Source organism: Micropterus dolomieu, linkage group LG03 (assembly GCF_021292245.1).
Source record: "Micropterus dolomieu isolate WLL.071019.BEF.003 ecotype Adirondacks linkage group LG03, ASM2129224v1, whole genome shotgun sequence".
Classification (NCBI taxonomy): Eukaryota; Metazoa; Chordata; class Actinopteri; order Centrarchiformes; family Centrarchidae; genus Micropterus; species Micropterus dolomieu.
The window spans coordinates 17,654,959-17,671,985 of NC_060152.1; the positions used below are offsets into that span (position 1 = coordinate 17,654,959).

The 17,027-nt window shown below is 38.9% G+C and overlaps 1 protein-coding gene across 4 annotated transcripts in view; it reads right to left on the bottom strand.

Annotated features, from left to right (window-relative positions):
• osbpl3b (oxysterol binding protein-like 3b) overlaps window positions 1–14,928 on the bottom strand; it is a 32,505-nt gene extending 17,577 nt beyond the window's left edge. Inside the window, exons 1-2 of one of the 4 annotated variants that reach the window (XM_046044402.1) lie at window positions 14,729–14,928; window positions 60–208 (exon numbers count right to left, since the gene is read on the bottom strand). In XM_046044402.1, coding sequence (XP_045900358.1) covers window positions 60–155 — 96 coding nt within the window. In that variant the 5' untranslated portion in view covers window positions 156–208; window positions 14,729–14,928. Of the gene's footprint in view, window positions 1–59; window positions 212–14,728 lie in introns of all 4 variants that reach the window. The other 3 variants (XM_046044403.1, XM_046044404.1, XM_046044405.1) reach the window with 3 other exon arrangements.
• Between the last annotated feature and the right edge of the window lie 2,099 nt (window positions 14,929–17,027).

Consider the following 17,027-nt stretch of genomic DNA (forward strand, 5'->3'; position numbering starts at 1 on the left):
GAGAAGCTGGATATTCATAAGTGATGTGCGACAAGCCCCATTCAGCTGGCGTGTGTTACCTGTCTGCTGTCATGTTTGGATGAGGAGCTGCTGTTGCTGCGTGACAGGGAGGATATCTTCTGTGACATGACTGAACTGCGCTCCTCTGAGCCCATCTCGCTGCAGACTGGCCAGAGCAGGCTACGGCTGGAGTACCAGGAACATTCCCCTACTTAGAGAAGACAGGGTGGAGTTGGGGTCAAGGAGAGAGGGCGGAGAGAAAGATTGGCTCTAAGAGGCAAGGTCTTTAAAAGCCTTTTAGCTCTGTCTCACTGAAAAATGCATTACGTTTTTTAGAGTAATTAGTTTTTCCATCTTTGTGTAGCTGAATATGGGATTTAATGAGAAAAGCAGCCCAGAGTGTACTGAACATCAGCACACCAAAGTGACAGACAAGACTGGAAGACATAAATTGGTCTGTAAGTGAAGAGACCCCAGGTTTAAATAATTCATGTTACCACTGCAAAGAGTGATAGATTGTCTGCATTTAAGGATCATATTAATCTAAAGCAGCCACTAGACGTACATGGTACAACAGTGTTGGATGACATTTTCACATCCTAAATAAAATGTACTTAAATATCAAAGGTAGACATAGGAAGCAAAATGAACCATTTTAAGGTGCTATATTGTTTTATAGTGCCTAAACCATTAATCGAATAGTTGACTCCACAGCCAGCTCAGTGATGGGGAAATAAAAGGCAAGTGTCACATGTAAAGATGCAGTGAGATGTGAGATCATCAGTGAAATGTAATATCATCACTTAGTAAATGGTCTGTACTTGTATAACGCCTTTTACACTATGTCACATTCACCCATTCACACACCGACGGCACATCCATCGGGAGAAATATGGGGTTCAGCATCTTGCCCAAGTACACTTCGACATGCAGACTGGAGGAGCCAGGGATTTAACCGCCGATCTTCTTTCCACTTCAAAACAGTGTGAAGATAGCTGGACCCTTTTATTGGAAATGACAACATTCAGTCTACTATCACATGTCACACATGTATTGTGAGTGACAATTTGTCATTGCGCTGATCAATAACCCGGCATGATTAAACAATGTTCGACCACATAGGAAAAATTAGTAAATAGTAGTCTGCAGTATATGACCATCTTTAAGATTCTAACAAGGCCATAAATTTTTTTTTAGTCTCAAATTTATTTATTTTAATCACAGTAGGGCCTATGTTTTTTCATAGTTTGCGTTGGGGCTTAATAAGAATATACACTCACCGGCCACTTTATTAGGTACACCTGTTCAATTGCTTGTTAGCACAAATAGCTAATCAACCAATCACATGGCAGCAACTCAATGCATTTAGGCATATAGACGTGGTCAAGACAACTTGCTGAAGTTTAAACTGAGCATCAGAATGGGGAAGAAAGGGGATTTAAGTGACTTTGATTGTGGCATGGTTGCTGGTGCCAGACGAGCTGGTCTGAGTATTTCAGAAACTGCTGATCTACTGGGATTTTCACACAACCATCTCTAGGGTTTACAGAGAATGGTCTGAAAAAGAGACAATATTATCCAATGAGCGGCAGTTGTATGGACGAAAATTCCTTGTTGATGTCAGAGATCAGAGGAGAATGGGCAGACTGGTTTGAGATGACAGAAAGGCAACAGTAACTCAAATAACCACTCGTTACAACCAAGATATGCAGAATACCATCTCAGAACGTACAACACGTCAAACCTTGAAGCAGCTACAGCAGCAGAAGACCACACTGGGTGCCACTCCTGTCAGCTAAGAACAGGAAATTGAGGCTACAATTTGCACAGGCTCACAAAATAAGATTAGAAAAGGCCAAAAGAAGATTAGAAAACTGTTGCCTGGTCTGATGAGTCTCAATTTCAGTTGCAAAATTCAGATGGTAATTTCAGAATTTGGCGTCAACAAAATGAAAGCATGGATTCATCCTGTCTTATATCAACGGTTCAGGCTGGTGGTGGTGGTGGTGTAATGGTGTGGGGGATATTTTCTTGGCACACTTTGGGCCCTTTTGTATCAATTGAGCATCGTTTAAATGCAACAGCCTACCTGAGTATTGTTGCTGACCATGTCCATCCCTTTATGACCACCCATCTACTGATGGCTGCTTCCAGCAGGATAATGCACCATTTCACAAAGCTCAAATCATCTCAAACTGGTTTCCTGAACATGACAATGAGTTCACTGTACTCCAATGGTCTCCACAGTGACCAGATCTCAATCTAATAGAGCACCTTTGGGATGTGGTGGAATGGGAGATTTGCATCATGGATGTGCAGCCGACAAATCTGCAGCAACTGCACAATGCTATCATGTTTCCAACACCTTGTTGAAAGTATGCAACGTATAATTAAGGCAGTTCTGAAGGCAAAAGGGGGTATTAGCAAGGTGTACCTACTGAAGTGGCCAGTGAGTGTACATTCTTGAGTATTCAGTATATTGGAATATATTGGAATTGGAATATGCAACATCCTACATAAAAAATCAAACTGATATGTATGTAGGGCTGAAACTGACAATTATTTTCAAAATAGATAAATCTATTTTTTTAACAACTAATCTATTAAACCTTTCATCGCGAAAATATCAAGAAATCACACGTTTCCAGAGCCAATCTTTGCAGCGTGACATCTGCAAATTGCTTGTTTTGTCAAAAGAACAGTCCCAAACCCATAAGTATTTAATTACAATGATATAAAACAGAGAAAAGCAGCAAATTCTCACATTGGAGAAACTGTAACTGGTGATGAAGTTAATTAATTATAAATCATTTGATAAATCAATTATTAAATTCCTTTCATTCTTATAAACGATTAATCAAGTAATGCTACTTTAGCACTAGTCAAATACAATAAACAGTGTTCTAAAAGCAATTCATTATTAGGAAAGACTTTATATACATGTAAATCAACAACTTCAATGACATTTATTTATGTTTGTAATTATAGTTTTCTTGGCAGGAAAACAATTATACATTTTTTAAAGACCATTAGTTGTCATCACACCAGTACTTTATATATATATAAGTATATTTGCATGTATTTAAATTAAAATAATACACACTATCTTATAGTAAAACCTGTTTAGCATGTAAACTGATGTAGAAATATGTTGCCAATGTTATTAGTTAGCTGGTTACAGTGACTTTTGAGGATTACCAACTGATGCTAGCTAGCTAGACAGGTACACAGTTAACTAGTAACATTTAGGCTATTTATGTCACTTGTTTTCAATAAAATGGCCATCCTTTTAATTTACACCAAGGGCAGTGCTGAGGGTACAACTGTGTTTACACTTGACAAAGACTTTGTCACGGTCAGGTATGACCAGGTATGCACGAATTTATTGAAGTGCACCATTTTTTCTTAAGGTCTAACAGGTTCATGACTCCTTGCATCCAGTTGAGGAGTATCAATCTACGGGCCAAGAGGCTGACAAAGGCTATGGCTCTTTCCTGTATATTGGTGACAATAAGGCCAGGTGGTACTACCCCAAATACACAGTCAGAGGGTTGGGGTGTATAGTTGTGTTTCATACTGATCGCAGAGCGTCAAATATTCAGGTCCGATGATCAACCAGAGAGTGACAAGACCAGATCATGTGGCCCAGGACATTGCATCCAGGACACAGTGGCCTGACAGATAACTTCGACAGCCCATCATTAGGGCCTGTAGGTACCTGAAAAAGTAGGATTGGTGAATGTTATGCTCTTTGCACAGAAATGCAAATGACATGAAGGAGTCATAATGAAACAAGTCTATAAAGAAAACTGACCCATGACGTCACTCCAGAGCAAAAGCTAAGTCAACTTGAGACGGGATAAAACGATGATTGTGGGTCAACGGAGAGAAAACTAGCATGTCTTTAAATTACAGTGTCTCCTAAATTTAATCCATATTTTAATAGTGCTAGAAACCAACAGATGGGAATTTTAAAATCATGAGATGCATCAAGCTGACTACACATGAGAGATAATGGAGAGACTGAAAGAAACTGAGTTTATATTTTTTTAAAACAATGGGATCACATTATCACAGTTCCTCATATTGTCACAATTCCACTGAAAGTCAAAAAACCTTAACAATAACTTCTGATATATGCTTGAGTTAGAAACCACTTTTGTCACAACATATACAATATTAAAACATTTTACATGTCAACTGAGCAAACTTGATCTATTGATGAAGACATTTTAAAGCTCCACTAAAAAAGTTTATTTTTTATTTTTTTGTCAACCATTTTCTTTCTACCAGTGAAAACAATCAGATAATCATGCAAACAGTGTCTCCCACCGGCTCGGACTGAATCAGATACGCCACGTGTTGACAACCACTTTGAAGTAGCAGCAAGGTTAATCACATTACCTGCTCTGCTTCCGCAAGCTTTGTGCTGCATAATGGACACACCCTCTCGTGTTGGAGAGACAAAAGCGTAGTCATGTGGAACCTCCGTCCTTCGGCCAAACCTGCTTGTTCTGCGGACTACAGGCCGTGGTTATAGACGGCTAAAATGCAGCCACAACAATGGATCAAAGTGGCAGGACAAAAAGAGGACTCCAACCGCAGGGCAGCACATCTTGAGCATTTTGTGAACTCAATTATGGCTGAATGCATTTATCCAAACCAGGAGAGATACAGACAACTGATCTATCTATCTATCTATCTATCTATCTATCTATCTATCTATCTATCTATCTGTCTGTCTGTCTGTCTGTCTGTCTGTCTGTCTGTCTGTCTGTCTGTCAAATTCATCCTCTCTATCTCCTATGATTTATTCATCCACTTTCCACTGATCACATCAGCTATGTGCAGCTAAATCCCACTGTCACCCTTCAGGCCACCTTTACATCTGATACAACATCCACACCACTTCTCGGGCCTTCATCAGGGTGACAGCAATGTTAGACGTCACACCTCCAGTAATTACCCTTTCTCACTGAAGAGCACGTGCTCTTTGATGGCAATGAAGACATGCAGTAAGTGATTGCAATAAAACTGCATTAGACTACAGAGGAGCTGTGCTGCAGGGATTGGGGTTACTGTTAGTATGGACTTTTACTTCACTTGACAGTTCTTGCTGTCATTCCCAGAGTAGACTGACAAACACAATTAAACTGAGAATATGAGAAAAAAGTAGACTCAACACGGTATAGTCTAAAATGAAGACAAGTGTATGTGGCTCGTGCTAATGAGCAGAACAGTCGTGCCTGAGAACACAGCTTGCTTTAAAAGGGGAACGCTGACAGGCAGTGAGTGTTGAGTTTGTCCAGTGTGTGGTCAAAGAAACAGAGGAGATCACATGAACACTGACAGCTACTGAGGATAAAAGATAAACACAGGCTACAGGGAAAGTTCTACTGTCATCAAGACGGCCTCCATTTCATGTACAAATGCGTGAACATAAAAAGACACATGGTCACATGTACAGTGTACATACATGAACACAAATATGTACCAACAAATGCAAGGTTTTGGGATCAGGACTACTAATCTAATGAAAGCAAACATCTTTTTCTCTTGTTAAGGACTGGTGAAGTTAAAATTTTTAAAAAGCTTAAGAGCTGTCTTAACGCTGGTGACTACTGTATTTGAATAGAAGAGTATTTTGGGATAAATATGGTACTGACCTTTACAAAGAATAATTCATATATCCCACTAAATTAAATCACTACCAGGCAGTATGGACAAAATCCAACTCATGATACAAATCAGAGCAACATCTTGATATTAATAAAATTATAAAGGAAGAAGCCAAATTCATTTTCACATTTGTTAAGTGGGTGTTAAAGTTTTAGTGGACAACAACTCAGACAATATACAGTATACACTAGTATTCAAAATATCTTACTATATATTATTTAAGATCTAATGCTGGATAATGCTAATGATTGCTGGGTAACGGTAACGATGACCTGTTTTAAGGGCTGGATAAAGTTAAATACAGACAAATATCTAAGGACATCATTATACATCTCTTCAGACTCCCTGCATATTACAGTAAAGCTGTAATTTCTATGAGTGACAAGGTAACTGAAGTTGAGTCTATTTGTAGTACAATATAAGCACTCGCATTTATTTGGTACAGGAACAGATGTACATGCAGATGTTCAAAATCTCTTACACAAAAGGCTAAACGGCTTGTGTGGAGAGGTGAGACATCTCTTGAATATTGTAGGAAAATGTGGATGGGTGGCACCAGCAACTGTTATATAATGAGAAAACAGCATGACACATAGATGTGAACATTCCCATCACTGTCAACCTATTACTTTAGTTTAGTTAGTACTGTAGAGCAGTCAAAAAATGAGGGGAGAGAAATGGGGTATGACATGCAAAAATGTAACTACACGTCGAGTCGACGCGGACCGTAAGCTCTGTGATTGGTCGGCTGGGTAGCCTCACAATGCCTCCGAGCCGACAGAAAGTGCCCGTGCTTTGAAGTAACTTTTACTAGCGGCCCATTACTATAATTTACTGGTTTATAAGTTACATTATAATTTGCCTGGCTACGTGCGTAGCCTACGGCGTAGCTACGCATGTAGACCCTACGCAGGAGTATAAATCAAGCTTTATAGGCTACAACCAATAATTATTTTCAGTATTGACTAATCTGAATAATCCTTTGGTCATTAAAATGCAAAAAAATCTGATTTTGTTTAGGTCCTATGTGATGTCTTGTTGTCTGAATAACATTCTGAAACAGCGTACCTAACAAGACAGATAAAAGCAGTGAATACTCACAATGGAGAAGCTGGAACCAATCAATGTTTGACATTTTTCTTGCAAAATTATTTACCACTACCATTATCAAACCATGAATCACTCACCAGTCACGTAACTTACCAGAATGCTCAATGGCACGCATATTCTTATCACAATATATCATGTAATTCCAACAAATAATGAGTACAAATCCTAACTATAAATGTCTGCAGGTCCTAGATAAAACACATCTCACAAGCTGCGGAGATGTCTGCCTTTCAGAACTCATATGCTCTGTTATGGAACACAAACTATCCTAGTTTTTTTAGTTTAAGGCGTACCAGACAACTGTCAACAAACCCTGAGTCAGCTATAGATCTCAGCTGAAAGATATAGATGGCTTAATGTCCTTTCACCCTGCATTAACTAGATTGACAGAAGCTGAGAGCCCTCTATTACATTCAGCAGTTCATGTTGCAGATGTTCCTCTGTCCTTCCACTGTCTCCAGAGTCTGAGAGACAAGCCTACCAGGCTTTCAGGCATCATTAGGATGTGACTCACCAGAATAAACGTCTCATGGTTGAACCCCCACATACAGCTTACTTAGGAAATAAAGTCATGTTTGCAAAAATGACAGCACACACACTGATGCACCACAGTTAATCAAAGTAACTGGGTTGGAACTGACTCTAAAACAGACTCCCACTGCTCAGAAATACAAAGGGAAAATAACAAGACTGTTACTCATTTTAGAAGAGACAAATACTGCTGGAATTCAGTAATGACAGGTGAGAGTAAGATTATGGCTACTCAAGAGGTAGGCATTCCCCCAGGTGAAAAATTAGTCATTAGTCATAAAAATATAGATAGAATATTGACATTTACCAAGCTGATAAGATTATATTTAGATAACTTTTATGAACACAGAGGTTTACGTAATCTCTTAGATAACATTCCATATGCAAAACTCAGCTGTGAGATTCTAATCCAATTCCAAGCCATGAAAAGCAGTTGCTCCACATGTTCATGAGGCCTATGTTTATAAAATAGCCAATGTTTATGCATAAAGCACAGGGAAGACTATAAAAAAAATATTTTTATTATTTTTATTCTAAAAGATAAAAAGAATAGCTTTTCAGCTTGAACTGAATCCACACAGATTCGCTTTGATGTGTGATGGCCTGGTTTGATGAAACTGAATGATCTAAACAGAAGAAAATCAATTTTTATTTAAAACTGCTCCAAGTGGCAAAACCCGCCCTAAGCTCCTCTCTGGTCTTTTCAGCCTAAACATGACAAAACAAACGTCTTCTGCGTTCACCAAACACCTAACATGGTGTTGCAGTAACCACCATACCTCTGCAGTCCACCAGCCATCCTCTGACGAGTCATTCCTCTCAATTCAAAGATCTTCAGCAACAAAGCAAAACTCTTGTAACTCTGGCGGGGAAAGTAAGTGGTGATTTACATTCCTTCGAATGCTGGTATCCATCCATCTGGATAAAAATCAAATCAGAACCTCTGTTTAATTTTGATCATTTAATTTTCTTCTGCAGAATAAACTCATTATGAGCTGGTTTGTCATGAGCACACAGATTATTCTCCCTTCTTTGCTTTGGACAGCACAGTCAGAACATTTTCTGATAGCTGCTACTCACCAATGGCGGTACACCGGACTCTCGTTTGCCGCATCTAAAAGTTACCACTTTCATATCAGTAATCTTATTACATCTGTACATTACCCTGCTGGAATGAAGCCACTTAGTCTTTGTTATTTCATTACTGAAATGCAGAACAACTCTGTCTTTGCAGGGGAAGGGAAACCCTGACATAAAAGAAGCAAAGAAAAGGGTTTGATCAGAAATAAGCGGAAAACAATATTTTCTAATGCTTTGGCCACAGTGAACTAATTTGTGACACTGTGATTTTATACTGCAATATACCTGCTTTTTATTCTTGCATATTTCTTTACTTTTACAGCAATACCAAGCTGATAAAAATTCTCTGAGGGGAGAAATAAAAAGACTTACTGTAAAATTTAAAGTAAAAGTTTGACATTTTGGCAAATACCCTTGTTTGCTTTCTTCAGAGTAAGAGGAGAAGACTGATATGACTCTCAAACATGAGAGTGGTATTGATTTTCTCATTTAACTCCCGGCAAGAAAGCCAATAAGTGTATTTCCAAAAATGTTGTTTTTTTATTTTTCAAAAACGAATTACTTAAATATGCCCAGAAATTACGAGCATAATTTCGGAGAATCTCATGTCTTCAGCGGCAAACACACATGATTGAGCACTCTCTTCATTCTCTTAACAGTGGTGTCTCATGTTTTTCAGTATGCAAATCTCATGTAATGCTGACCATCAACAAAAGTGGCTGGGACGACATAAGAGGGGAAGACAAGCAATTGAAATCGGAATGCAGTATTTCTTAGATTGTTTCATTCAAATGTGTGTTTTGAGACTAGATAAGGTCCTTCAACAGGCTGCAATCAGTAGAAGAGCAGAACACTGCTGTCAGTCAGAATCTGCTTCTTATCTAAGTCTGAAGAGTTATCACGGTGAGTTGAATGTGGGCATTTGCACGGGAAACCTGAAGTCCTGAAAGTCTCAGGCTTTACCCCTGTGAAAGTCACTTTTAGCAGGTGCGGTAATTAATCACCTTCTCCAGCCATTACTTCTGCCCTGTATCCTTTCCCAAAAAAATCTGAACAGTGTAACTAGAAGTAGGGCAAAAAATAATAAAACCATCTGTAGAATCAGGGCACAGAGTCTAGAGGTCTTTCTGTCTTAAAATATATTCTTCAAGCGATATCACAGGTCAGCACAGCAGCACCCAGCAAGCCATTAGCAGCGGACTGACAGAGAACTGGTTTCATCCATGAGATCTATTATTCATTAGTACATCTCTTGACCAAGCAGGGTAATGTTTGCCAGCCCACATCCGTGTGTGTGTGTGTGTGCGGGCACATGGCCACACCTTCTCTGAAAGAAAGACACACAGATGGTCACGCCTGCTCCTGATCTGCTTAAAGGAGTTGTTGTGAAAGGTTGCCAAGGCTGGAGGGAGCCACTCCAAAAACCAGGCTCACGCTGCTGGGCTCAAATCGTGCTATGTATAATCTAACACTTTTAGCTGTATGAAAAGGAGTTTGAAGGCGTCTCTACTGTAATTGTAATAATGACAGAGAGACAGACCTCGATAACCTCCTGCTGCATAAGACATCTTTTCATTCATGAAGCTACTGCTGTTTGAAATGTGACAAGCTCTTCAGCACACACTCACAAACACCACACTGCATCCTGTTAATCAACCACATCCGTCACACGCTCCCTGCCTTCCCACACCACCGTCCTCCCTCTCTCTGTCTCTAATTCTTTCTCTTGTGGCAGAGGTCCTCCTTTGTTATATTCACAGTGTGGGGGAGCCTGACAGCCTCATAACTCAACACCAGCTCATTAGGACGCAGGGTAGAGTCACAGCTTAGCTCAACACTCACTGACAAAAGTGTGGGGGAAAAATCAAAAATGCGCTGAACTCCATGGTAGAAAGTGCTCCTCAGTGCGTCACAAGTAGCAACTTGCGTGACGGTATACGATCCAGCTGTTACTTTCCCAAATTAAAGATTAGTGCTTACGACTCAACCGCTGCTCTGATTAGGATGCAACAGCAGCATCTCCACCTCTAGCCTCATATTAATTCAGAGGTGTTGACCCAGAGTAGTGGATGATGACATTGAGAGGGTCCGTGTCATTGTTATCAAGCAGATCCTTTTTGTGGCCAAAAAATATCACAAAAACTGGAAAGAATATCTTCACCGCCACAAGCAACCTCCAAATCCTTCGAGTGCAGATATATTTAGACATGGCATCGTCTTCCATTTATGGACAGACAGAGATAAACTGTCTGCCTGTGAGGAGTTACTGCATCTTGAGGGATTTACTCCATGCCTGAACTCTGTCACCCACCAAAGTGTTCCTAACTGACAGCACTGGAGTATGGATGAGCCTACAGCATGAACCTCTCTCTGTTGCAGTATATCATGGAAGCTGGGATGTCACAGCATCAGAAGCTGACTCAAGCTGTAGTTTCCTTGAAGAGACAAAAAAGGGCGGGGAGCTTACAAAAAGCGGCATTGAATTTTCATCTCTGACAAGCTTGTGTTTTTGTGGTTCGACTGCAGTTGTATTTTGGAGGACAATATTTGCAGCGTGTGTTGCTGAAGTTGTGGTGTGATCCCATCTCACCCACATATCTTTGAAGTTGGTCTGCTTTCTCTATTTGTAGAGATGTATTGACCTAATTGCCTTTTTTATTGTACTGCAGAGTAAGAGATTTCTGGAAAAGTTTCACTATATGATTCTAACAAGAGAAACAACACAATTTCTTTCTTGCTTGATTTTACTGACTGAATTATCTTTAAAAAACTGCACTGCACTGACACTGCGACATAAACAAGCTATGAAATGAAATCATAAAGCTGTCACTGTATAAGACTAAGGTTCTGGCACCATGTTAGCAGCTCTTTGGGGCTTGTTTACATGCTCAAAGTGACAACGCAATGTTGATGTGTAACAGGTTATATTTACAAGGTTTAGCGTCTTAGTTTAGCCTGTTAGCATGTTAACATTTGCTAATTAGCACTGAATACAAAGTACCAGTAAGGTTTATGGAAATGTTATTACCTTTCCAGGTATTTGGTCATAAACCAGTACAGAAGAATTAAAATTTGACCTAATGATGGTGCTCAATGAATTGTACGGGGTTCACCAAAGTCATTAGTACTGATCCTCTCTGGGGCATGTACAAAATGTTAAGCCAATCCACCCATCAGTTGTTGAGATGTCTAGATCAAAGTGATGATCTGACATACTGGCATTGCCATCCCGAGAGCCACCAATCTAGCATGGCTAAAAATGCTACAAGACCCACAGAGAGGACCCTATGTCACACTGCATGTAAATGTTTGTTTGTCAAAGTTGAATTTTATTGTGCACAACGTTATTATATCTAAATGTTTAAAATGCACACGGCTCCGGTTTTTAATGGAAGAAACGGTCAAAACGTATGACAAAATTTGCTCTAAAATATGATACTGTTACTGTGAAAACAGGCAGGGATGGAATTTAGCTGATCCTCTGCAGACTGAAACAAAATAGTTCCCCATTGGCATAAATGACAGCTGATTAGGTGTTCTCAGGACAGAGCACAAAATCCATCATTATGAAGGAGGGAATTATCATATAGTAGTTTTTAAAATGCAATCCTTACAATAATGACATAATAGACATCACATTCTTCATTACTTTATACAGGCATTCATTCTGAAGATATTTAAATTACATTACATTAAATTATAGACACAAATTCAGAAAATGCACTGCGGAATGTCCCGAGTGTACACGTGTATGTATATGTATATAAATAATTGTATATATTGTTTTATTTTATTTTAAATGTTATCATATTTTCATAAACACTTAATTATATCTTACGTTCTGTGTGTTTAGCCTGAAGAGACTAAAAACTTTCTTTTCGTTATACAACCTTGTGCGTTTACAAGCCAGGACTGACTTAGTAATTAACATCTGCCCAAATGTGGAAATGAGTAAAGATAAGTTGAAAATATTATTTTCAGACTCAAAGACCTACATTATTTAAGTACATCAGAGCTGCCGTCTTTTAAGATTGTGAACATTTTGAATAATTCAGCCCTACTAACCAAGCAAATGACCGAGGCTGTACAGAGGAGTTTGGTGAAAACATGCTTTTGCTCGTGGAGTGAACTATTGTTTTTAAGTTAAAAGTATCTGGTAGTGCTGCCCTCGTTAAAATTTCATGCTGATATCTGGCAGCCTCTGAAGTAGTTATGACATCAGCCTTCAAGCTTCTTTCAGCCTCTGGTTGAAGCAAAAGACAAGATCAGCAACCTGTCATTATAAGTTAAAAACTTTTTTTACCTGATATAAAGACAGTTAGTTACTGGTGAACTTGTAACACCTGATACAACTTTTGTAATTTTTTACTAAATAAAAAATAAAAACTAAAATCAAATTGGAAATGTAAGAAAAAACAGACATGGTCCATAACTTTAGTTTCACCTTTGCATGCCTATAACCACATCTACCTATTTACATATGAAACCACATGATTTATTTATGGAGCCCCATGCAAAAAGAGGCAACACCAGTCACATGAATGAGGTGTCACAACAGCTGTTCTGCTGGTCCTATTTCTCCACTTCCTGCATTATTCACTTGTTTAGTGGATATTCAAAAAGGTAGAGAGCAGACCCTGGAGCAATGTTACACAGGCTACTGTATGGCTTATAATAATGTGTTTAGTGACTTCAACTACATTTACAGCTCTACATGCTCTGCTATCCAAGTGTGGCTAATCAATTCAAGGGAATTACTGATTGGTAAATATCAACGTGCTGGACTGGCTATCTGTGTTATATTCTGCCCTATAATAGAACATTCCTGAGTACATACAGCACACAGCAGGTGACCTGGAAAACTGCAGAAACACTCCATCTAATGCAAAGACTCGGCACAAAAAACTGGATAGATGTTCACAGAGGAATTGATTATAAGTTGTGCACATTTATTCAAAGATTCAGCTTGGTGCCGGGGAAACCTGAAATCACTGTGGGACAGACAAAGATGTTTTGGGTTTTTTTGCTGCTGCATTCCACAGATTCTATTGATTCATTTCCCTCCCTGTGCTTGACTGCAATCTCTGTTCTGGGAGTGATAAGAACAAAACAGTCTCTGGAGCTGCAAAAGTAACCTGTTGGTCAACCAAACAATCCACACAGCTGTGACAGTGTGACAGCCTCCTGTTCTCAAAACAAAAACAAAATGCTCCATGGTGAATGTGATTTTGTCCTTCACCTGTATACCAATCTGAGTACCATATGACAGACATATGCAAAGAAACTCTCAGTAGCCCTGTTGAGCCTCACACATGTTCCAAAACACGCACAGCCAAAGGAGTATCTGAAAAGCCTCCTCTGTTGAATTGTTGACACAACACCCAAAAGAGCTGCGATAACACTTTGTAAGTCCTCAAATTATAGCTACTCTGTACGTGAGCCAAAGAGATATTTTTCCAAACAAAAGTAGCTTTGACTCACCCAGATTTTTTAGGATTAACGTTGACATTTGACAGGAAGGTTTTGGCACAAGCCCAATGTTCAGTATGAGAATCTCACAGAATGGTAATTATGAGGGAATTTACTACATCTGCCATATGCATGGTAACCGACATATTGTAAAATTCTCCATATTCATGTTTTTGCTCCAAACACTGTGTAGTGAGATGCTGAGCTCAAGCCCTGATTAAATCTGAAAATGGATCCAATCTGCGCTGAGTCTCATCACACACCTACATCCACTCAGCATGAGAGATGCAGCCTCTCATACTGTAAAGGCACATTATTCATAGTTTTGGCTTGTGGTTATTGATAGCTTGCTACTGCTATGGCAGAGACCTACAGCAGGCCTATGTTAGGTTTATATGGAAGATCTATCCACCACAACTTGTATTTTCTTGTCTAGAGAAAGAGGAAGTGGGAGTTTCCATGGAGACTGAAAAAATCTATTCATGTTTTTTTGTGTAAATCACATGTTATGAAATACTTTAACAGGAATATTGCAAATGATCCAACTGTTTAGGAACCCCTAGTGCAGAGTTTAACCCACTGTTTAAAGGAATGTGGTCTTACTGTTGGCTTGTTTCACTTAAAAGCTTTGAAAGAGAATTTTTATTCTGTTTAACTGTTCTGAAGTGTTTGACCTCAGCAAGAACATACAGGCACCGCAATGCAACTTTTAAATGCACGTGACTTATTCGACTATGTATGATTTCCAAAGGGAAACACGACTTACTTTATAAAATAATAAAATAAAAATAAATAAAATATAAATAAACAATCTAGTAAAAGACCACTGAATTTTACTTGTCAAAAAATACGCACTCACCTTGAAAGAGTTCCAGATGTGAATTCCAGATGAGGAAAGCTGAGAGCTTTGGAAACAGTCGCTTTATCTAACCCAAAAGAAGATAACACAGCAAATGAGGAGGAACTCAAAACTACAGCCTCAAACTGACAGCATGCCCTCTCCAGTCTCGACATGCACGCACATGAACCATCAGCGACCAGCCAGCTCTGAAAAGCAATACTTTCTGCACCGCTGTACGGAAGAGGGCGTCGGTGCGTGACTGACTGGAGCCAAAACTCCAATTAAAAGGCAGAACACAGATAGGCGTCACTTCGAAAGGGCGGGGTTTGTGTCATTGACAGCATCTTTTCCATGACGTGTTGTGGAGCACCTCAAATGCAAGGACACAGCGAGACAGTCAAACTCATCACTTTGCAAGTGAGTCATTTAATTAAGGTCTTTTCAATTTCGAGTTTTATTTCAGATCTAGATCAAACAAACTATATTAGATTAATATCAATATTTCAATCTGATATGGTGTTCATTTGTAGATAAGGAGTGGGATTACTCTTTTTTAGCCTACTCAATGTATGTGAAAGTGAAAATCATGTCGATTGCAGACAGCCGTTATCAGAAAAAACGAAAAAAATTCAGAATGATAAATTACAGAAGACAGGGGCTGAGAATGATAATACAACACCACCTGCTGGACAAACTGCTGAATTACAGTTTATCAGTCGTGCTCACGTTAAAATGAGAAATACGAAATAGAAGTAGAGCATCATTTTAATATTTGCTTATACCCAATGACTATTTGATGGTACATGAAAAAAATATTCCACATCATTTCTTGGTTCATTTTGGGACAATGATTTAACTTTTTTTTTTTTTTGGACCTTCCCAAACCCCAAAATATTTTTTCGTTGGGCAACGTTGTGCAACAATGGTACAGAATCACATAGAACATTATGAATTCACAGATCATAAGACTATGCTCAGACAGAAATACAAAATCATAAATATTTTTAAAAAATGGCAAGAAATCATTAAGCAAAAAGGAAACAACACTTGAAACACACTGATCAATTGGTTTTGACACAGGCATAGGTTTGTATCATGTAGTGTGTCCTGTCATATAATGTTATTTATGTAATGACATTTCACTCCCTGTGAAACTTCAAAAAGCAGTTCTTTATTACTAAGGGTGTTCCTGTGTGAGGTAGCCTACTGTCCAAGCGGAAATCCTGGTTAGGAATAGAGCTGGGTATTATTTTACTTTTATCGATTCCAAATCTGATTCCGATTCTACTTTTTGATTTCTGTCCTTATTGACTCTTGGTTCTGGTTCCAACCCTTTCACCACAGATCTTGTCAGCATTCGGTGACCTATATTCACTTGCTCACCTTCCCCTTCATGGCTAAAGTGAAAGGTGTCTACTGTGTCCTAGAGGGGCGTCTCTGGGGACTCATCTCTAAGAAAAATATATTGGAATCATCTGTAGACATCATTCGTTTCCCTTCAGTATAAATGGTGAATATCAGCTCACCTGTTTTGTACCTGAGCTTGAGACGTTGCTTTGTTGACGTACTGCATAACAAATGCCTTGAAATTACGTCCACTTAGCAGGTCCTAGCAGATAAGTGACACTTTTTAATCAGTCGGGAGCACCACTGAAACATGCAGAAAGTTAGGAACTGATAAGCAGAATCCAGATGCACGTTTCTTATCAAATCCATGTTTCTTGGAAATGGTTCATGATACCCAACCCTTGTTAGGGATGAGAGTCTTCATCTTCATGCTCCCTTTTTATATATTTTTATTGACAGATACCAGTAAGATACCAGTAAGTTTCCAATGCCAACGAAAATACAACAAGAATAACTACAGCTTGATATTTGACCTCTATTTTGTGTATTGTCTGCTATATATATAATTTGAATGATAACCAGAGTTTCTGAAAGAACTTCTGAAGTTATTTTTTGACTTCTGCTCAAACTTTTTCTCCCGTCCACTCCCCCTCACTGTCCCTGCTGTCAGATGGGATGTTACCCAACAAACGAATCCTGCTCTTTAGTTACAAAGAACGATCTTATGTCCATTTTTCTGTGGAAACGTGTTAAATAAGTAAAACTTAATAAATAAATAAGTACAAGTATATTTAGAGCTTATATTGTGAACTACTGCATGTGATAATATGTGATAACATCCAAACACATGGTCAGTAAAAACCTCCTTGAAAAGTAGCCCTTATCGCACAACGTTGCCCTGAGGCAACAAAAAGAAAAACTGAATTTCTGAACATGCAAAATAAAAAAGAAAGTCATAAACCTGACAAAA